This window comes from Pundamilia nyererei, unplaced genomic scaffold (assembly GCF_000239375.1).
Source record: "Pundamilia nyererei isolate P.nyererei 1_Seehausen unplaced genomic scaffold, PunNye1.0 scaffold00065, whole genome shotgun sequence".
Classification (NCBI taxonomy): Eukaryota; Metazoa; Chordata; class Actinopteri; order Cichliformes; family Cichlidae; genus Pundamilia; species Pundamilia nyererei.
In genome coordinates, this window is record NW_005187466.1 from 705753 (window position 1) to 728432 (window position 22680).

The following is a 22680-nucleotide window of genomic DNA, read 5'->3' on the forward strand; positions in this document are numbered from 1 at the left end:
TACAAACTCGAGACAAAGAGAAAGTTCGAGTCCAAGAGCAAAGTAAGCACGGCGCGACTCTGTGGGGAGGCATTCATCATTATCAGTCACATTAATGGGAAAGTATCATCAGAAAACCTTTACCACAGGGAGGAGGAGACGTGTTTGTGGTTTACAGAGGTGTACTCGGGGGCAGTGGTCTCTTTTGCACTGCGACATTCTCCGTGACTATTTTAAGGTTTTCCTTTAAGATGGTATGATAGGTATTACGATATATTTAAATGCGCACAGAGGGGCAGAGTATGTAGACATTTTACTGAAGCAGTGCTGCCTGCTTCCTTTCAATCTGATATTTATCCTCCTGCTAAACGCAGCACTTTAAAACAACACATGACTAACAAAACTTCACCTGTAAAAACCATAAACAATTCTACTACTTTAAAGAAACACGATTAAATGCCAAGAATTGTGAAGTGAATAGTGCTGAAACAACTTCCTGATTTAAAAAGCCTGATCTTCCAGCTTTTCCCAGGCTAAAACTGGACCCATTATACTTTTTCTTTGTGTATATATGACATTATAAATACAAAATATTTGTACAGGCACTGAGTAACAGCCTCTTTGAGCCTGTGAGCCAAAAGCTCAGACTTCAGATTACTCTAAACAGTGAGTTTTAAGTAGATTTTTCTACTCTTTTATTTTGTATTTATCTGACAGTCACAGACAAAAAGCCCATTTCCAAAAGGGCAATTAGTGGAACTAACTTTAATATCTGTTATGGACTGTCTAACAAACAAAGCATTTGAAGATGTCACCTTGGACTGTGGAAAAATCATTACCACAGCTCAGACAAGAAATTACAGATTACTGCAGTAACATTACTTGGTGGTGAAAATAATCATTAGGTGCAGTCAGCTGCTTCTACAAAAAGGTCAAACAAATTGAGAAGGAATTAATAACAAAATATATATATATAATTTTTTTTTCTTTTTTTCATGACTATAAGACGAAAGAAAAGATGCAGAAAATACAATGAAACAAAGGTTCCATAGCTTCAGCAGGCCCTAAACGCTAATTCCTCATCAGCTACATTTGCTCACTCTGAAGGTGATTAGATCTAAAACATGCACTTGTTTTGTTTGAGAATAGGTCTGATGTTTACTTTGCAAGCCAGCCTTCAATATGAGGAGGGGAAATGAAAACTCAGTCGAGACACCGGAGGACCATTGTTGCTTGGAAATAATTTAATGCCACAGGTGATAGCAAAGCCGGTGCCACATTCAACGCACACGTATCTCTGTTCCCTCTCTTTGCTCCTTGGCATTGATCCACTCTGTTTGTGTGTGTTTTAAAGCTTCAGAAATTCATACCACAATCCTGGGATCGTCACACTGCAGTTAAAAAATGCGGCAAGTTGGCATAGAGATGATGCAACTGGTAGACAACCGCTGGTGCGGATACTTCTGTTACCAGGGCCTTGCATCTTCGCCGCTACAAGCCAATCACAATATCTCATGGCTGCATCACTGGTGAGGTATGGAATGAATGTGTGAGTGTTATTTTTTTTTAACTGGCGGAATCTCTAAAAGCTCCAAAATAAGCCCAAAGGCCCACAAAGGAAAAACTTGATAACTTTACTCAAAGACTACAATATCACTTCACCGATCACTGAAATGCACGACACAATCGATTCAGGACCGAAATCTAGATCAACAACTTAAACTGAACTTCAACTTTTTTCCATTAAAAAAAATAAAATAAAAAAATCCCTTTGACATGCTGAAATGAGATTTGTCTCATTTTCATACACTTTCTGGTTCTCAGGGAGGTTATGAAATAAGCAGTCGAAGCACTTGTGGAGGGTGGGTACATTAAACGCACACACACAGACTCGGAGACAGAACAACACAAGGACAAGCTGCACACTCACATCGAAGCAAAAAAGAAAACTGAGAAGAAGAAAAAAAAACAGTGGAGCACAGCAATGATTATGCACCAGATCTGCTTACACCATATTTCATCATTACTGTGGAGAAAAAACACTCAACTATTGATCTGCCCCACTGCTTCCTTTTCTCTCTTCCTCTCTCTCTCGCTCACTGCAATTCAATCTTTTATTCCCGTGTTTACTTATCGCATTTTACTTCCCTCTCACTCTTTTAGAAATCTGCAAGCAAAACAAGACTTCTGAAATGGTTCCCAGTAGTAAACAAGACCATAAACATGCAAACACTACTTAGAAATTATGTTCACAAACACCGCGTTCTTCCTCGCAGACACACATACACACACATACAGAGGAGGTGGACACAATATCAGAAACACCTGTGCAATCTAATGCAATCCAGAGCTGTAGCCCTGCAATAAACGCTGCCTTTGTGCAGTCTCTTTTTTCAATGCAATCTCAGAGCAAGAATGGATACAAAAATCACGAAAAAAAACCTTAAGATAAAATTCTTTACTTTAGAACAAAAACATCATTAAACATCATGTCCTCAGACTTTGTTCACAGTTACTAGGTATGGATCTAAAATAACCTTTTGGTACTGACATCAATGTGTCCACATTCAGTTTAAGACCAAATTAATAGGTGCTGATGTATTTTAGAGGGGAAAAACTAGATTTACAGTTCTAAGCCAATAAATAAAATATGTGTTCTAAGCATTAGTAACAAAACCGAGGCATGCTGTTGGCAACAGCCTCAGAACATTTGATCAGTTAGGAAAAAATATCAGTTCCACAAAAGTTTGATAACATCACTCTCACAGATGGAAAAAAAAAGGACAGGCGGTGAAGATGAGGGATTATTTTTCGAAGCTAAGAAATGCTCAGAAAGGAAATTTAAAGGACATATATAAATATATATATGAAAATACACAGAGTCTCTCTAGAATTTTTTTCACTGGATCCACATACGATGTGTTGCTGATAGTGCTGGGCAATTCAAGCAGTCTTTTTCATCTGCCAAATTCCACTTTAACCTCTGTCTATAGATTGTGCTGACCATCTTGAATATACCCAACTCCTGTTGTAGCTCAGTAAATCATCCTTCCTTATAAACACAGCCAAAGGAGGCTCTACATCACACATGAGCAGAGCCTAACGGCCACCTCAATTCGTTTCCTTACAACCTTAAAAGAAAACTAAACAACCACCCAAAAATCAATAAACACTGCGTGAAAGGAGGCACACGGGAACCCTGACTTCAACTGCTGCTGGTGCTCCTCGTTCTGCTCTGCAGCCTCTGTGAGTTAGAGCACAGTAGCACCCGTTCTCCACCTGCTGCAGGTTCAGTATGAGTGACCCTCAAGCTAACAGCGGATCTCCAGAGTAGAACAAGAGCTACTGTCCCCAGCTGCATTAGATCTTGTTCTGAACTGGACTGCAGAATGACCTTAGTAGTGACTGGGCTTTCAAAATAAAAGCCTGGGGGTTGTGAACTAGTTGTCTCATGCTTGTTTTGGGATTTTTTTAAAACATTCAGGCAATCTGTTATATCTACCCAAATTAATGGATTTTAACATTCATCAGCAATATGTGTGTGTGATATTTTCATTCAGATGTTCCATGTGAGGCCCTTTGTTTACTATGACTATCACTGCTCTGCATGATGCTTCAACACCTTGACCACCGTACACGTAGGGCATCAAACAATGTATATGAACACACATATACTTCCTTCCTCATCGAGGCTTCAAGACAGACAAGAAGAGATAGAACGCAATCAACCACCATGCACCAAATGTTGTAATGGCCAACTGATAGTAAAATCACTTCCCTTTGTTACATCTCCTTTCTACGCCTCAACAGTGCAGGCAGGAACTCACACACAGCTTTTAACCTTGGTGCTTGGCATACGCACAGACACACACACAGCCCTACAGCAGGAAGATCTTAGCTTCTTGTAGGTGTTTTATATCTCCTGCTTTCTTTGCAACCTCTCACATGTATATACACACACTCACACACACGCACGACAAGGCAAAGAAACTAGCTGTGGTAAGTAACAAGTGAAAACGCCATCTGTCAAGCGAGAGCGCATTTGCTTCGCCTCAGCATTTTCAGGGGAATGCCTTGAAGACAAAAAGGTCCTTGTTCTCAATCTCTCCACAAATCCCATCTCTCATTCTTCCTCCCTCTTCCTTCATCCCCCCCTTTTGCTCTGCGCGCCTCGCCGCTCTGCCACCATCAGCAAAGTTGCACACATAAGCATTGGTCAGCGTTCAATTACCGCGAACACCAGGGAAGGATGGGAAAGTACTTGACAGAGAAATGCACTTCAAGCACTGATTAAATACTGATACCAAGTATAAAAAGCTTAGCCCCTAGGTTGTGTGTGTGCGTGCGTACATGCAATGAGAAAAGGAAATGGGGAAAATCTGTGTCTGTGTGTGTGTGTGTGTGTGTGTGTGTGTGTGTGTGTGTGTGTGTGTGTGTGTGTGTGTGCGAAAGAAAGACAGTGAAGAGGGAGGGTTGGTGGTGGTGCTCTTCTCTCCAATACTGATACAACTGTTTCATCATTATGACCCTCTATTACAGTACTTGCCAACTTGCTTACTACATACTTTTGATACACTCTGCAGAGTGCTGACTCCAACTAAAGCTGCTGATATGGAGTCATTAGGGGGGTGAAGTTTCTGTTTTTCTTGTGCCCACAGAGCTTCCCTATTACTCTTCAGTGTTTAAGAGTTGCAGCGCTCATAGGCAGAAGATAATGGCCCATCCGCAAGAGATCAATCAGAGGAAATTCTGTTGCACAGCATTATAGCTTCCTTTTTTAGCACACGTCTCAGTGTGGGTTCATTAACCGCCATGGGAATCAGTCCTTCCCCTCAGCCTTCATTTGTGTCTGTATTTTTAATGATATTTACACAGGAGGTTCTTGTTTTTAATCTGGCAAAATCAGACTGTATTTATTTATTTTATTAAAAAGTGAACTAAAGGTTGAGGGTTAACTCTATAAGGTCTGAAGCCGCCTCCATTCGCTCGTTTTGTATCTGACCCTGGTATGCAGTGGACCCAAGCTCCGGCGGTTACCTAGGTAACTCTCTAATGTCAATCAGCCGCATGTTCCGCTCTCATTGGTGGCTTCTTCGTTAAATACCGTTGAAGTTGAGAAAAGTTCGACGGTAGACCCGCCCATTTCACGTCGCTAACCGTTATTTCGCCCCTCTTCGCTCGTAAACGGTGAATGTCACTGACTTCACATGGCTTCTGGCCGTCAGTATCGTGGCCTAATTTATCAGAATGTGATTTTTATTAAAATTACTTTGGCTTTAAAACATCCGAAGTCTAGGCAATCAGAAAAAACCCTAAACAAAGGCTTGGGGGACTCAAACATCATGGGGTTAAGCCACTAGATAACAAACGTCGTGCTCCAGTGCACATAAATTAACTAGTGTTTGCTGAATACTACAAAAATGTACACATTTAGGACCATTTTAAAAACACCTATCCTTGACCCCGACTCCGTGACCAGGTCTAATTTCACCGCCGTGAACAGACCTCCTTCCTTCCCTCTACGCCAGACCTTTGTCCGCCCGCCCGCCTGCCGCCGGTGCCATGTTGCCATGGCTCCCTCGTGCCTCCGCTCTGCTCGCGCAAACGTTGAGAAATACGAACGTTGTGATGAATCAGCATCTCTGCCGCGAGCTCAAGCCGGTGAACCAGCAGCAGCAGCACCGCGGCCGGAAAACCGAGTAGACTCTATGAGAGTAAACCCGGTAGTACAAGTCCTTAAAACGCCAAAAAATACTCACTGTTGCTGAGTGATACGCGAAGCGAGCGGCTGTCTGTGTGAAGCGGCTGACACAAAGCAAATGTCAAAACAGTCACTCGGGCAGTTCGGCCACAATACTCTCTCTCTCTCTGTAGCTAGCCGCTGGGCGTCTGACAGCTATCGACGCTCCAGCATGACAGCCAGCCGTGTTTTGCCTTGTTTAAAAAAAAATAAAAGATTTTTTTTTTACATATTTTTATATTTCCACCTACAGCTAAACAACCAGAGAGCAAACGAGACGCTCATATATGAGAGCCCTAAATCCCAACATAGCTAACAAACAGCTGACTAACGGTCATATCACATCTGAACCAGCAGCTGGATGTGTCCGGTCTGTGTGAGCGCCGCTGCCGCCGCTCCAAATGCGAGGCAAAGCCAGAGAAAAGGCTGAGGTTATGTGCCGCTACCGAGGGGGGTTTCGGTGCTTTAAGTAAACACTATACATTTAGAAATTTAACAGGCACAAAACAAGGGAATCCCCGGGCACCGCCGCGTCTCCGCGCGGTCATCTAATTCCGACACTTCTTTTTCAGCCTGACAGCCACACTCATCCTGCCCCCTTTGTCTGTCTTATTATGAAATCACCGGTTGGTCGGTAGTGCGTGGCAGCTAGAGCGACCGACCGCGTTTCAGTAGCGCATGTACCAAAGACCTCGATGATGATGATGATGATGATGATGATTCAGCACTGCCAGACTAATGCCCTTTAAACAACAGCAGCAGCGGCGGCGACGGCGGCGGCAGCGCACACCGGGACAGGCGACAGTGCGCCCGCACTGAGCGGCAGCGACGGCGGCCGTGCACACTCAGCAAAACACCTCTACATTCAGCACTTTCTGAAGACATTTCAGTTTTGATTTCGACAAAGCTGACTCACCAGAAGTCAAACCGGCGCCTTTCGCCCACCCGCAGCTTCGAAAGGTTGACGTCCGCCGACGGTTCGTCGACCCGGTGTGGAGAAGACAGACAGTTGGAGAAATGTTTTTCCGCTCACGCCTTCTCTCGCAGGTCTCCAGATATATCCACTCCTTCCCCGCTTGTTTTAGTCTATGGTCGGAGGCGCCAGACGTCAAATGATGTTTGGATCACGTGGCTTCATTCATGAAGGATCTACGCAACCCGCTTTTAAAGAGACACGAGACACTACTACTGTGTGCTTTAACAACAGGCAGCGTGGAAAGCGTGACACGACAGCTGTGCACATCTCTATACTTAGAGCTAACATTTGAACCTCTGATCCAACAATAGGACAAAGAGCGGCGACACAACCATCTAACACTAAAGCAGCGATGCTCTGAGAGGCAATGGAAATTTATCACCCGACAAGTGAAAGACAGTGCCCTCCACATTTATGACTCATTTATTTTTAATAATGTTGTGTATTTTTAGGAATTTTACCCCTTTGTGTTGAACATGCAGCTGAAATAAGGACTAGGGTATGAAAACGGGTAAACAAAGAGATTAAAATAAAGAATTCAATGCGAAATATTTACCCACTTAAAAAAATTATGAAATATCTTAATGTTACAAGCTAGTGCAGGATTGTCAAACATAAGGTCCCACGGCCAGAGTGGGTCGGCAAAGAATTCAATTCTGTACACTGGATGGCTTTTTAGTGTGTACACGTTTTCACCCACTGCTCCTACCGATAAAGAACTCCTCGTGGCCTTTTATACTACCCCAAAGTAATTAAATTATAGTTTTCTGTATTTCACACATTTACTTCGTACAATTTAAGCCCAAAGAGTCACAGATTTACTACAGCAACATTTTTTCATCATGTAAGAATTCAGACATACTGTTTAAATTCTGCTTCATTTTCTTATATTGAGATATCTAATTGATTAAATTTGTAGTTAAATTTCTGTATACTGAGAGAAAGGTTGAGTTTCACTGGTCCGGTCCACATAAGATCAAAGTGTGTTGTATGTGGTTTTGACATCCCTGGGCAAGAGAGAAATACAAAAGAGAAAATTACAAAATACAGCCACTTTTTAGAAGAGGTTCTCTATTTTTTTCCCCAGTTTGAAAACCCACGAATGTGTAACAAAATGCACCAAATTAGTTCACTATTCTGTAAGGTGCTAAAGAAGATAAAGAAGAAAGGGGGTAATTAACATGCTTATAGCTACACATTCACCAGCCATTTAATAAATTACACCCTGTACCAGCTTGTAATACCTTCGCCTTAATTCCTCATGTCACAAATTCAGCAAGATGCTGGAAAAATTGCTCTGGGATTTTGGTCCACGATAGCATGGTAGCATCACACAGCTGCTACAGATTTGTTAGCTGCATTCACATCCATGATGTGAATCTCCCATTCCACCACATCCCAGAGGCACTTTATTGGATTGAGATCTGGTGACCGCAGAGGTCATTTGAGTACAGTGAACTCACTGCCTTTCTAAACCACCTATCTGCCCCATTCTGACGCTTAGTTTGAACTTTAGGAGTTTGTTTTGACCACGTCTGCATGCCTAAATGACCAAATGACCTGACCAAATAACCAGTGAGTGTGTATCACAGAACCACGCAATATAAAATTCTCAAATTTATGCCTTGTATTAGCAAATTAATATTGCACATGACGACAGTATTTGACAAAATGATGGTGATGGTGATGATGATGCCTCTTAACGAGTCTCTTTGTCCCTAACTTGATGGTCTTGCAAGCAATGCTTGCTCTAGGGCAGTAGTTCAAACAGGTTGTGATGAGTCCTCATGGGGACATATCACAATCATTTACATGTTCTTCTGTCTTTTTTCTTCTTCTTCTTAAAAAAAAGGATGTGTCAATGTGACACAGCATTATTATTAATGACTTAGCTTGTTAATTTCTAGAGAAACTGACTGCAGTGCTACACATATTGGGCTAGAAGAGCAAAGTATTTTTAAAATGTGTTTAATATCCAGTTCTAACTGTAGTGATTTGCAGTTTTTTGTTGCTTTTTTAAATGGTTTGCTGCCATGTCACCTTTAAAAGGCCACGACATGCAAAGCCATGAAACTGGAAAAACAAAACTTTTGTAATATAAACATTATTTCTTATTGAGTGTAACTTATACTCAATGAGGATTTATTTTTTGACAATTCAAGATTTCATTGATGCTTACTTTAGTGCAATCTTGGACACACTGGCTCACCTTTTCCATCAACCAAGTCATAATAAATTGCACTGTTTAAAATATTAGCCTCTCTCACATGAGATTTTGTTTCTTTTCTGCTCCGCAGAAGAGCACCTGTCTGACCAGTAGTCAGAGTCATGCAACACTTCCTTCCCTGTTTTGTAACACATAAAACAGCCATGAGCTACCAATCCTCGCTTACAGTACAAACAAAATTAAGGGCTGATGTACATTAGTATATCAATATCCATTAGCATTTCTGAGGAATTAACGACTTCACATGCAAGACAAGGAAGCACTCTGCCAATATTAGCAGCCTATTTCCAGATAATGCCACTCAGTTTATAGGGGATAGCTGGTATTACATATTCATTGACCGATTATTTCCACTTGGCCGTGCACAGGCCTTTGAGGAGTAAATCTTTACCAGGCTGCTGAAAGTGAACATAATAATGGGGGGTGGGGGGTGAGTTGTTATGAAAATGACTAATATATACATGAGGTCAGTGTAGAATTTGATTTAAGAGCTACCCATGCCAAGACTGCTGACGAAAATGTGAGCCCTTGTATAGGATATCAAGGAAAAACACAGTGTTAATGCTCTTTATATGTCGAAGCAGCCCCACTCTTAGTAAAAAATATTAAAATTATGCTAATCCAAATCCAGCATTATTATATGTATATTTTGTGTGAAATAAGCTAGTCTGCATAATGAAAATTCATTATTTTTTAATTTAATTAAAAGCTTTACCTACTTGCTCCTCCACTGGTTTTGGAGCCACACAAAAACGGAACGCCTGAACCACAAAGCTAGTGGTGGAAAGTAACTGATTATACTAACTCATGCATTTAACCATGACTAAGTAGTTGTAAGAAGCACCCTACCTCTAACTGCTAACCCTATGCTTTCACAATATGTGATTTTGAAATGTATTATTGAGAATGAGAGAATGAGAGTCTTGACAGTGGGAGCACAAAAAACCTCCAACAGTTCAAAAAACACGCATGTTAGGTTAATTGACCGTAGGTGTGAATATGAGTGCGCATGGTTGTCTGTCTCTCTGTGCCAGCCCTGCAGCAGACTGACGAACTGTCCAGGGTGTACCCTGCCTCCTGCCCCGTGATCACTGGGGTACGCTCCAGAACCTCCCACAACCCTGAATTTTATAAGCAGAAGAAAATGGATTGGAGTGGGCTTTTTTTCAGCTTCTGAAGAGAGGAAAGATGAAAAAAAAACAACAACCCTGCAAGCCACAGGGTGAGAGTAAAATTGGAAGTAATTTTGATTATTTTCATTTTTATCTGTTTTTACCCTTCTTGTTCTATATGAAAGCTATTAATGAGAACAACACACATGAAAAACAAATAAGTGTACTTCTATATAATACTGCTAAAACCGTAGAGAGGGTGCTAAAAAGCTGGTTGATCAATGCTTTTGGTACATCATGTACACACCTGTGCACCTGTCTGATTCCTTGATAAGTATCAGGTAAATAAAGGTCAGCGTTTCCAGGAATCCTTTCGCTCTGTACTTTGCAAGTTGGCAATAGAGGGAAGCCCATACTGCAGATTCACTGGCTGTGTGATAACCGCCAGTGTTTCCTCTTTCTGGGGCCGTTTCACCATACAGCTGCACAAAGCTGATACTGTATCAGCTCTCAGATCACACACAAACACACACACTTGCACACACAGATTGCTGACACCACACTTGAGTGCACAGAAAGCAAAAACAGAGGAACTTGAAAAACAAACACCTATTTACTCGCTTGTCTGTGTGAGTTTATCATTTTGGAGAGGATTAAATGAATGTTTGTTCCATCTATCCACTCCTCTTGGTTTCTGGCACTCCTCCTGGCCTTGACACAATATGCAAACAACCGTGTTACTGCAAAGGTCAGTGATTACACTGATTGAATGGGGATGACAGGTAGCATCTGGCCTACCTGTGGACAGAAATCCCATGCTGAGCGAGAGCGCACACACGCATACACACACACTATGCACAAACTTTCCACTCAGGATTAACTACTACTGAACTGCCATCTTAGACCCTCAGCCAGTGTCAAGATGATTGACACAGAGCACATCCTCTTCACCTTGGGTGGAAGAGAGCCGCCGAAAGCCGCCCGACCAACGAAAGGTAACAGAAGTCTAATAATGAGAAGCAAATGGAAGTCTCTTCAGGAATGGCTAATCTTAACGGACAGCGGCGGGAGCAAGCGGAGAATAACCTTACGGAATAAAAGAGGGATTACCAAGACACTTCAGCGGCAGAGAAAAACCATTGCACGCACAAATAAACAGCCAGAGTCCGCTGAGAGCATGAGGGACGCAATTTAATCAAGGGACACTGGTGTGTGTATTAGTTTAAGGAAAATAAACTAATCCTACAACAGCTATAAATTGTTCAATTATAATGAGGACATGGCTCTTCACAAACCATCACCCTTCTTCCATCATTTTGCTTCGCCATTATGCACCTGTGTATTGGCTGAATACACCCACAGGCCTATCTCATTCCAACACAAAGTGCCATTTGTTAATCCAAAATGTAGCAGCCTGGAGCGCAGTGATGGGCCCAAAAATCGGAAAAGTACTTTACAGACCTGAAGTCTGCAGTAGCTACTGTCTCTTAATTTCCCCAAATGCACCTGAACTTCTGCCCTTTTCTATCAGCTAATTCAAAACTCGATATTTAGGGCCAGAATTACTAAGCAGGGCAAATTAGCACATGCAAGAACATTTTTCTAGGGGTTTCCAGCCTGAAACCATTACTTACATTTGGGTGGCAAAGAAAATAATGTCCTGTTCATTTTTTTTTCTTTGTGGAAAATCTCTGTAAGCCAAAGAGTTAATTTATTTTGGTCACTCACTGTTATATTTATGCATGCTTGACTCATGTCACAGTGGACCTCACAGACTGTGACAAGGAATGGGAGACGAGACTTAAAAACATGGGAATTCATTTACTTAAAAACTTATTAGACTTATAAGAACTTGCATTTATGGGCAAGACAGTGATGCAAAGAATGTATGGATGAGTAGCAGTGTCTGCAAAAAACAGAAGAAAGAAACTAAAGAGCAGCCGGTGGTAAGAGTCTGCAGGAAGGAGTAACTCACTGGGCCAGTGTAGAACTTATGAGGCTTTTTACCCTCCAGTTAGCTCCTGCAGGACAAAACACAACACAAAACCGAGGCATCTAATACCCACATGGCCCCGATGTGAATTTCACCAGTTCATCTTGACCATGTCTACATACCTAAATACATTGAGATGCTGCCATGTGATTGGCTGATTGGATATTTGTGTTAACAAGAAGGTGAACAGCTGAATAACCTGATAAAATAACTGATGAGTGTAGAATTTATTTATTGGTTAAAATTGTCTGTATGGGAGCATCATCCATCAAAAACAAATATTTTGTAAAGAAATTCTGCTTGAAAAATAGTTACTGGACGTAACTCCAGTTCTATGAGTATTAACTGGGCTTCATTTTTGGTTGTATGGGGGGAATCACTAGAAAAAGCACAAATGGGAGTTTGAGGTTATTTGGGAGGATCGTCTAAGAGTGATCCAATTTCTGAACACAGGTCAATTCATTTAACTAATAACCAACCCGGTTACTAACAGCAGTGTAAATTAGAACTTCACAAAATACACACACAGGCAGAAAAAATGAGTACTACACTAATAACGCGCACGAAAAGTGAATTCAGTTTAGGGCTTGCGCCACTCTCTGAATACAGGGAAATCTGACAAGTGATGCAGATTTTTGGGTGATAAACTGTTACAGAATATCTCATGACCTCCTAGAGCTAACCGCTTTCTGGTTAGACGCTTCGCTGGGAACCACTGAACTGATCAATCTAACAAGCTCCACATCAATAAACACTAAACATTTACACATTCATAAATCAGTAATAGTCTTTTAGAATGTTGAGATTCACTAAAAAAAATATTTCGAAAATAATTTATTCAACATTTTTGAATAAACTCATGTCTAAGTTTATAGCTTTGTGTATATCTGGTACATTTAATCCTAAAACTATTTCTCACTGAGAATTTATTTATTTATTTTTCTATTTTGGCAGTTTTGGTCCTCCGTAGATTTAAGTGGTACTTTTAGTAGCCTAACATCACCTGCTCCACCCCACTCATGTCTCTGATCTCGTCGAGGACTAAGGACACACGAGGACTGAATGTGGAGAGAAAAACCACGTCCCCACCCCTTGGTCATAAGTCTTGCTAACAGAAGGTGTCTAAAATTGGAGTGTGTTTCCTCTTCAAACAACCAATCACAATGCATCTCGAGGCCAGCAAGGAAACACCGGTCTACCTCTCATTATTTAAAGCACACACAAGGTCTAAATTTACCACACAGAGATCTGATTGGGAAAGAATTCAGAAGGCGGTGACCTACGAGAGGACATGATACGCGACACGGGGAGAGTTTAGAATGGAGATTGTATAAAACATGTAATTGTAGCACTACAGCTAATGCTCTTTTCCAATAAGGGAGGTGGTTTAGTTATATTTGATGCTATATTAAGGTTGATTTTTAAGCCTCTATTAACAGGCAGCAGCGTGAAGACGGTAATTTGATCTTTACAGGCGCGCTTAAATGGGTCACATTGATCAGAGGACGCCATCTGGAGGCCAGGGTGCACATTAATTACCAGCTAATGGACATAAGCGTAAACTATAAAAATGAAACATGCATAATGGCGTTCGGGAAACAGGGAAGGGAAAAAAAGAGAAAAGAAAAGAGGATGAACAAAGAAAACAGATTTTGTTTCTTTAATATCGACTTTTTGACTTGCATACCAATTCAGTGGCTGATGCACCAGGTAAAATAGACATTATATGTAACATTATGGGGGTAAAAATTCAGAGAGCAATACAGAAGTAAACAGGACCTGCTGATTGCAAGCCTAATACCTTTCCATTATAATCCATATGATCTGTGATGCATTGTGTAGATGATTTAAGCTTTCTTGTTGCCCGTCCATATAGGAACATCACATTGTTCTCCATATAAAAAAAAAAAAAGAAAAATACATTAATTAGTGCCTTTGGGTTTTATAAAGCACAGCAATGCTGAAGTCAGAGGTATAACAGTTTGAAATGATCTTTGAATGTCCTTAAGTGTTTATATGTGACAGACAACAAAGAAAAAAAGTTAACATTTTTGTTCCATCTGCATTCAGTCTTCGTAACACTGTCAGACAAAGAGAAATGATAATTATTTGGTACATGATGATTTACATGGTTTCATTTCTTTTTTAAAGACACACATTTAAGACGTACATTAACAGCTTGATGTTGCAACCATCTGCTGCCTGGCGTGCACCAGGACCTCATGATGGCCCACTGGGTCATTACCGTTTAACAGCCCCAGAGACCGTAGAGCTAAAGCACAGACAGACAGATTGTTAATGCACTTTCGCTCTTCAGTGAGTGTATGCATACAGCAATCCCACATCACAACATAAGGCGATAACTGTGAGCAGCGTGCACAAGCACATCTGTGCTTGTGTGTAATGTGGCGATGTCATCAAGAGGTCCGCTGTCCGCACGTCAATCAAGTATCAATAAATAATTTTGCAAAGTCATTTGGATTCGATTTCGGAGCAGTCCTGAGTCGGTCTTTGAAATTCTATGGCTGAATAGATGTACAGCATGAAGGTCCACATGTGCACGTGCCGGCACACTTAAACTTGTAACATGTTTGTGTGTCTTTGTGTGTGTGTGTGTGTGTCTGCCACTCTGTGTACTCAGTTCTTCTTCTTGAGCCCAGAGCCGCGATTATTGAATAAGCTCAGCCCTGATTTGCCGTTCCCATTAGCCACTCCACCGACTGTGACTCCAGGCTGCTGCAGCACTTTGTCCAACGTGGTTTTCTTAATCGCTGCTGGAGAGATGCGCTCCTGGTCTGCCAGGTACTGCAGCTCCCTGCGAGGACAAGAGAAATACTAATGTCAGGAGTACAGTAAAAATGAAAGGTTGTCTGTGTGTGCCATGATAACTATAACTAAAGGATAAAGACAGACACACAATTAAAAATGTCACAAAACTGAGTCAGGACTAAACGTGGAGTGAATGGGAAAATGGGTCAATTGAGAAATATACAGTTGCAATTTTTACATTTTTTTTAACAACTTTCTGATTTTCTCACCGTGTCCTGATGCAAGAAGCCTCCACTGCATTGATAAGGAGGCTACGGAAGCCACCGCTCTCCAGAAAGTGCAGGGCGTGGATGGTGGCGCCCCCTGGTGAGCACACATTGTCCTTCAGCTGGCCGGGGTGTTGCTCCGACTCAAGCAGCATCTTTGCTGCTCCCTGAAAGTGAAACGGGGACATGAGAAATATGTAAAAATAAAGGAGGTATTGCAGAAACAGTGCAGGTGTTGGCATCCATTTCTATAGAGCATGGACAAGAGAATAAAGTCTGAGGCGTAGCTCAAATAATAAAGTTGCTCTGTATGCCACTAGGGGTTGTGAAGCTTTAACCTCCTGCTTCTCAGCGTCTTCTCTCACTTATCGTTTGCAAATTCTGCTGATCTGTTTTATCCTGTGTCACTTCTGTTGTAAATGGAGCACGTATGCAATGCAGAATCACATTTGATGGCCCCAGCCAAATAGGTTTCCGGCACCATGCTGGTGTACAGCGAATATTTGAATGACACCTCGGATGATTGGTTGGTTACCATTTCTCTTAATTTACTGAGTAAGAAACAAATTAACACCACTTAAAAAAAAAAAAGAAAAAAGGAAAAAAAAAGAGCAATATCATTACCCATCAATCCAAGAACTGTCTCTAATTCTTCAGCTCAACACAAACTCTGTGTCGTTTTAACTCTCGTGGTTGAGTGAGCGAACCGTACGCTGAAATGCTGCAGGGGCTCGGGATTTGATTCTTCCCTGCATGTCATTCCTCCCGGCTCTGTCCCTACTTTCTGTACAATAACGGCTACAAAAACAAACAAACAAAAAAAAAAAACAAAAACAAAAAAACAACAACAACTCACCCCCCAAAAATACATAACTTGGAATACAATCGTCTTGGTGCTGCATACGTCAACAGCAGTCCTTGTTCTGCTGTGCAGCCTTACAAAGCTCAGGGTAACAGCACAAGAACCAAGCTCTGGTTAGGAGCTCAAATGAGCTCATTGCCAGCTGCAATATAAAACAAAGGAGATGGAGCCCATCCAAACATGGGGTGAAGAAGCAGCTACATGATATCGACACAATAGCCCCCCGCCAGCGAGTCAGCGGTGAAAAGATCCCCCACCACCAAAAAACCCCAAAACAAAACCATGAGATATTGAATGGGCTAACCCATCCAATAAAAGACTAAGGAGTTATCCTCGAGTAAATCAACAGTGGATGCTATTGTTCAACTAAAGGGCTAAAAAAGATAAATTTTTATTTTATTTATTTATTTTTTAAAAAGGCCAAATGAGTCCCCAGATGTATCTGTGCAGCCCATTCAAGTAATGTGTAGAAAACAATTCATAATAACATCTAACTTGTAAGCACGCGCGCACACACACACACACGAAGCCTGAAGCAACTGCCATGATAACAAAAACTGAAATGAGTAATTTCCAGTAATGTCTCTGATAAACTGCCAAAGCCTAATCACATCCCAACAGCGCCGTATAAACAGAATCAAACTACATTTAAGTTTAATGTTAAAAAGAGCAATTTAAAAATTGTGCAGACCCTGCAGAAAAAGAGCTGCAGGATCAAAATTTATCCTTTTCTTCTTCTTTTCCTCCTCTTTTGGCAAGCCCGAGTGCCCCGCAGGTGTTTATTTTTCTTGGGTTTCATTATTTTTTCGTTGAACAAAAGTCAGCAGTTATCAGACGGCAAAATTGCTGGATGCACTGAAAACAGCAACTCAAGCTTAATAATTTTGTTGCCTCCAAACATGCAGCGTAGCAGATCAAGGAAACTTAATATTTAGAATAAGTGCAACAGAAGAGACCTGAATGTGACACACAGATTTAGCACTACTGACCAACAGGGCCTGAGCTCCAAGTCTGACAGCGAGCCTCCTCGGCAGTCCCATCTTCACTCCTCCGTCTGCGAGAGCATCCAGGGCTGTGAACGCCTGTATAAACACAACATTTTCTATTATTTTAAGCAACAAGAAAGTCATCAACATGTCTTTAAAGCATCTAAACCCATCACAAAAATTCAACATCACCTGGCCCGTTTCAGACCAGAGCCATTCCTCCCTTGGCTTATTTTGAGAGCCACCCCACATTTCAACAGATTTGAGAAATACAATGTTACATAACAGTACGCAGAAAAAGTTGAGGAAGGAATAAAATCCTGGTGGACACAGTCTGCAAGCTTCATCTGCAAATCATCCAGTGCCATGGGAAAATCTTTTTGGGAGGCAGAAATGTATCCAACTAGGTCTAAACTGGCCAGCAGCACCACAACAATAGAAGACATGAGGCAATAGTTGCACTGCACAATGTTATTTTTTCCTCACAGTTCAATTCAGTTTTATTCCTGCAGCATCCGTTCATAACAGTGATCTCAAGGTGCATTATAATATAAGGTAAGAAGATCGACTGTGAGTTGTACTTGGCGACAGTAGGGAGGAAGAACTCCCTTTTAACAGCAGAATGAATAACAGGGAGACACAACCATCTGCCTTGACTTCTTGGATGGTGAAGGAAACAATGACGGGCAACAAACTACAAGTGAGGGTAGAGATCAATTTAAGCTACTGATTAGTTTTCTTACGCTTCTCCTTTATTCTTTACATTCCACTAAATATGTCTAGTGTGAGGCAGGAAACTAAATGCTCTCCCAGAACTAGTTTTTACAATATGCTGTTGAACAGCCAGCACAGAAAAAAGAAAATAATCCTCAGAGCCCGTCCATCCATTCACTTCCGCTTATCCTTTTCAGGGTCATGGGGGGCGCTGGAGCCTATCCCAGCTGTCACAGGGCGAGAGGCAGGGTACACCCTGGACAGGTCGCCAGTCTGTCGCAGGGCTAACTCACATAGACAGACAACCATTCGCACTCACATTCACTCCCACATTCATACCTATGGGCAATTTGGATTAATCAATCAACCTGTATGTCTTTGGACGGTGCTGCACCGTCCTCAGAGCCCTTCAAATGTATTTAGAAATACCTGCCCAAAGCCAGAGTCCCACTACAAGCAAGTCGTGCCAAAGGCATGCCTTTTTAAACGCCCCTAGTGACTCATTTTGGAAGTAACTTTAAAGCTTTTATGTTCTGTTTATCACTGGAATTAAACTGCTTGTAAAGAATCAACACTCAAATCTAATACAAAACATCTACAAAAGTTTTTAAACACCACTTTCCCCATGAACGTTTTACTTCTAACACCAACATAATCATTCAAGAAGAAAAAGAAAATCTGCAAAGATTTCAAGTCAGGATTTTTCAAGTGCGCTTTCTTACAAGATCTCTGCTAAAGCTCAGATTCTATGCAGACATCAGCCAAAGACACATTTACTCTTGATTTCCTCCACCAGTGCTTACATCGGCCTGCTACACACGAAATTTGATGTGACATTTTCGAAAGCAAAGAGGACTGAAATTTGGAAACACACTCGTGGCACTACAGGTAATTACCAAGGACAGGATATGACAAAACTGCCCAAAAATACCACAACAGCACAAACACGAAAGGTCCTTTATATGGACAGGATATATACATACACACCTGCCAATGTTTTTTCCTTTATCTAGACCTCAAGCTTGAGACCATGTGCACAATATTACCAGTCACTGAAAAACAGTGAACACGCAAAGGTTTCTAAACAGTCAGCGCAGTCGTGACTATCAGGTACGAAGCCAAAACAATGTGTTCTTGAATCAACCTAATCAGAAAAAGACACATTTTCTGCTTACATCTATGAAGAAGTGCTTACTTTTCTCAACATCCTGTCATGAATCAAACGCTTCACATCATTATTTTTGACATCTTATAGACTAAATAATTTATCAAAGGCTAATGATTAGTTTCAGACCAGGCTGTGAAGCCTGACAGCTGAAGATAAACAGAAGTAATAGCAACCAGTCTTCGAAAAATACAGCGTATCAGATCATTCCTGCATCAATCCACATAAATCCCAGTAGCTCAGTGCAAAATGGAGAGGGTGGTTTGATAAAAATATAAATAAATTCCTCGTAAGACACACTGTAAGACGAAGGATGCTGCAAAATTTTAAAGGGGATCTATTACCCATCTATCAATTTTCTTCTCCTTCTCCAGTTCAGGGTTGCAGAGGAGCTGGAGTGGAGCTCGAGCAAATAAAACAATAACACACTTTTTAAAAAGGTGTTATGTTTACAGTGATGTTGCTCTGTATCATAAATACCAGTGCTGAGGGTGCGAGTACTCGCTGTAGTATAGTACAAAATCTCGACATTATTGGTGGTATAAAAAGGGGAGGAAGTCAGACCTGGAACCAAATACATTTTTTCTCTTTTCAAAGTTGTTTTTGGTTCCAGGAAGTCTCATCTTTTCAAAGTGTTGCAACATCTCCCTCTGTATAATGTGTAAATCTCTAAGCATTTGTACTGATAAATAACTGAAATTGCGATAAAAACTGACATGATCGTACACTTGTGTCTTCAGTCTGGCACAGCGGCCGACGCTGTCTGGCTGGTTTTATACTGATTATATACAGATTACAAAAGTTCAGCCCAGAAGCTAAGAGGTTTGTTTTTTTTTTAGACTGTACAGAGGGCCTGATAAACAAACTTTGTATTTCCATCATGCATAACTATTACTACTTGGAGTCCCATAAGAAAGAAATAGAGATCTGGAAATGAGAATACCAGATTTTGTTTAACTAAGAGGGATCTAAAACGGCTCCTTTCAGACAGTGGGTGAACTGAGGATTTAGATAAAAGCACAGTTTAAAGGGAATAACTGATTAATAATTAACTGAACCCCTTTACCTGGCTCAAGCTTGTCCTTAGGGGGGCTCACACCCGACATATGCATCACATGTCCACATATAGTCAAGATGTCACTGTTACCTGAAATCTACTGGCTGTCTGGAGATAATGTATTTAACCTTGAGCAAATAAAACAAGAATAACTTTTTTTTTTTTTTTAAAGGTTACGTTTATCAGATTGCTGTTAAATTTTCTATTTGGGAAAGACTAAAACTTCTTTGGAGGCACAGAAACATTTTTACGCACAAAAACCTATTCTAGCAGAGTCATAATGGGCTAGAATAGAAAATGAGTATAACAGGTCCTCTTTAATGAATGAATTCTGCACCAGGCTCCAATGTAGTCTATTTTAGGATGAAGGATTACTCAGATTATTTCATCTGTGCCAGGCCTCACTGTAATAGCCAAAACCTGGATCCATCAGACTTTACAGTCATCCTTCCGGGAAACAAAACCACCCCCGAAGTGACTTACGTAGGCAGGTCCGCTGCCACTCAGACCGGTGACAGCATCAATGAGGTCCTCCTCCACTTCCGTGCAGAAGCCTACGCTGGCCATCAGCTGCTCCAGTAATTTCCCATCCTCCACCTTGATAAAAATGCCACAGTGACAAAATGTATGTTAATGGGGTTAAAATAAAGCTGAAATCCCACTACCTGATCATACATCTTATCTTTTCTGACAATAAACACGAGGCGATTCATCCCTCTTTACCTCTGCATGTGTCCCAGTGGCATACACTGTAGCTCCCTCTTTCACCACCACTGGAGTGTTTGTCATACACCTCATGACTTTAGGAGCTGAGCGGTACTGAAGCAGCTTCTGTAAAATTAATAGGAAATGTAGGCGATGTCAGTAAATGAGACGTGTTTGAAATCACACCAGAGCAGCTTAATTTAACTTAGTGATATGCAAGAAACAAGTCAGGAGATGTAAAACACATTTGGAGCATTTAAGTGTGTACATTTCCTCCTTTCAAAGTACAACAAAGACCTACTTTATCAAACCTAACTCAAAACATGGTCTCTCTATTAAATTTACTCCCAGGAAAATTACAAACATGCAATCATCCACATAGAGAATATGCTGTAAATACCGATTTTAAGGCAACATTATTCATATTTTAGTTAATATCTATTTATTAGTGCTGGTACAGCCCCTTTAAATGAAAAACTGAACTAAGAGACCAATGCTCACCTTTTCTATGGAGCTTATGGTAACACCTGCAGCACAAGACACTATGAGATGACGGTCCTCAATGTCTGGCCCAATCTCATCCAGAACGAAGGGGATAATGTGGGGCTTTACAGCCAAAAAGAGCACATCACTCTTGTTGACGGTCTCTTTGTTACTTGTTGTCAGGTTCACTCCCATTTTCTACAGGAAAAGAGGAAAAAAGACAGGGGTACTTGTCATGAAAACTGCAGATGTTAAGACGTGAAGAGGCGGGGAAGGACAGGTGATATCACAATAACTATGTGGAAACTTCTCACCCTCAGGCCCGATACCGTGGGCAGGTCTGTGTCTGGGGAGCTCGCTGTAATCCTGTGGGTGGCGATCACACCTGGTGACAGGTGGAAGCAGAGAAATAAATAACAGCTGTAAAATAAGTCCTTACTGAGGCCCAGAGTCACAAGAAAGATGGACAAAGTGGAGAAAAAGAGCTAAAAGACTCATATCACCTGCAGCAGTGAAGCCCTTCACCAGTGCATGAGCCAGCTGGCCCGCTCCAATGAATCCAACACTCATGATGTGGCACTTCTGTCCTACAGTGGAGGAGGAGGGAGAGTCATCTCAGTCCACCAGACTTTTCACATTTTACGCCTGACTAGCAGAGAGAAAACGTCCTGGAGCTGGCCCGGACAACAAATGATGGCCAAAGACTCATCTGACACTCTTCCAGCACCCATGGCTGACTCCAGCAGGATATGAGTGCAGTTACTGATTTACAGTGAGCTTTACATCTAAATAAAACCCATCTAAATGCCGCATATCATACAAATACTCTCAGCCTTTATTTGAATGTGCACGGAACTAAAGGCACTGAGTTTGTGTCTGCAGTGTACAAATCCACGTAAACCACGATTTCACATGTTTTCAGTGTTAAATACTGACTTACACAACCAATTAGCAACTATTAGGGGGCGTTAATCTATGAAGCGTTATCCTTATTGAAATGATAAAGCCATTAGCTAGCCGTTGAGCTCCCTTCCCAGCTAACTTTTTGTTAGCTAGATTTACACCCATAAATGACTGAGAAACATGGCGGATACATATTAAACATGCTCAGATACCTTATCCAGACGCTCCAACTGATGTTTCTGCGTTGATGGATATAAAGTGTCGATGTGACCGCCTTTTCCCGGTGTCAAAAAAACACACAAAAAACACCAGTTTTTTTTGTGTCAACGTGGCTTCCTTTTTCTCAGCCCACATGTGAGCTCAGAGCAGCAGCAGACATCAAAGAGGACCAATCACGACAGACATACTCGGAGTCTCTGACCAATGGAGATGCTTGATTATGAAATATGGGCGGGGTGGAGTTGCATCAGCTTCATCCCGGGAAAAATACAGGTCACCCTGTGCGTTTCAAAGTAGGTCATGTTCATATAGTGAGACCGGAACTTCCAGCACATATTAAGACAATAATATGTGACCATGAACCGAGTGCTAATCTAATAGAGTATTTAGTCGAGTGTATTAAGTAACAATAACAAAACACAGAAAATGTCTGTTTTTTCACTATGTAGTTATAGTTATATCTATCTCTCTATATCTATCTCTCTATATCTATATCTATCCATGAGTCCATTGAGGAAACCAAA

At 41.3% G+C, this 22680-nt stretch overlaps 2 protein-coding genes across 4 annotated transcripts in view; both read right to left on the bottom strand.

The window, feature by feature from the left end:
• The window catches only part of mafgb (v-maf avian musculoaponeurotic fibrosarcoma oncogene homolog Gb), a 21098-nt gene extending 13832 nt beyond the window's left edge, over positions 1–7266 (bottom strand). The window contains exon 1 of one of the 2 annotated variants that reach the window (XM_005735711.2): positions 6636–7266. The gene's annotated coding sequence lies outside the window, so the exon portion shown is untranslated. Of the gene's footprint in view, positions 1–5738; positions 5875–6635 lie in introns of those variants that run through there. The other variant, XM_005735712.2, reaches the window with a different exon arrangement.
• Positions 7267–13673: 6407 nt separating this feature from the next.
• pycr1b (pyrroline-5-carboxylate reductase 1b) lies at positions 13674–22332 on the bottom strand. Of its 2 annotated transcripts, XM_005735713.1 has the most exons (9): positions 22150–22332; positions 21538–21621; positions 21349–21419; positions 21053–21232; positions 20570–20677; positions 20330–20443; positions 16914–17006; positions 15066–15229; positions 13674–14842 (listed from the first exon to the last, which is right to left on the bottom strand). In XM_005735713.1, exons 2-9 carry the CDS (start codon positions 21602–21604, stop codon positions 14665–14667), a joined length of 975 nt encoding a protein of 324 aa, XP_005735770.1. In that variant the 5' UTR covers positions 21605–21621; positions 22150–22332; the 3' UTR covers positions 13674–14664. The 2 variants fall into 2 exon arrangements, with proteins under 2 accessions (XP_005735770.1, XP_005735771.1); XM_005735714.1 differs by lacking the exon at positions 21538–21621 and having other exon boundaries at positions 22150–22331.
• Positions 22333–22680: the final 348 nt, after the last annotated feature.

Coding starts and splice junctions, on each gene's coding strand:
- pycr1b (XM_005735713.1), bottom strand. CDS start 21,604: ATGAGTGTTGGATTCATTGGAGCGGGCCAGCTGGCTCATGCACTGGTG. Junction 21,233..21,348: donor CCACGGTATCGGGCCTGAGG/GTGAGAAGTTTC, acceptor CTTTTCCTGTAG/AAAATGGGAGTGAACCTGAC. Junction 14,843..15,065: donor GCTTCTTGCATCAGGACACG/GTGAGAAAATCA, acceptor TTGTCCTCGCAG/GGAGCTGCAGTACCTGGCAG.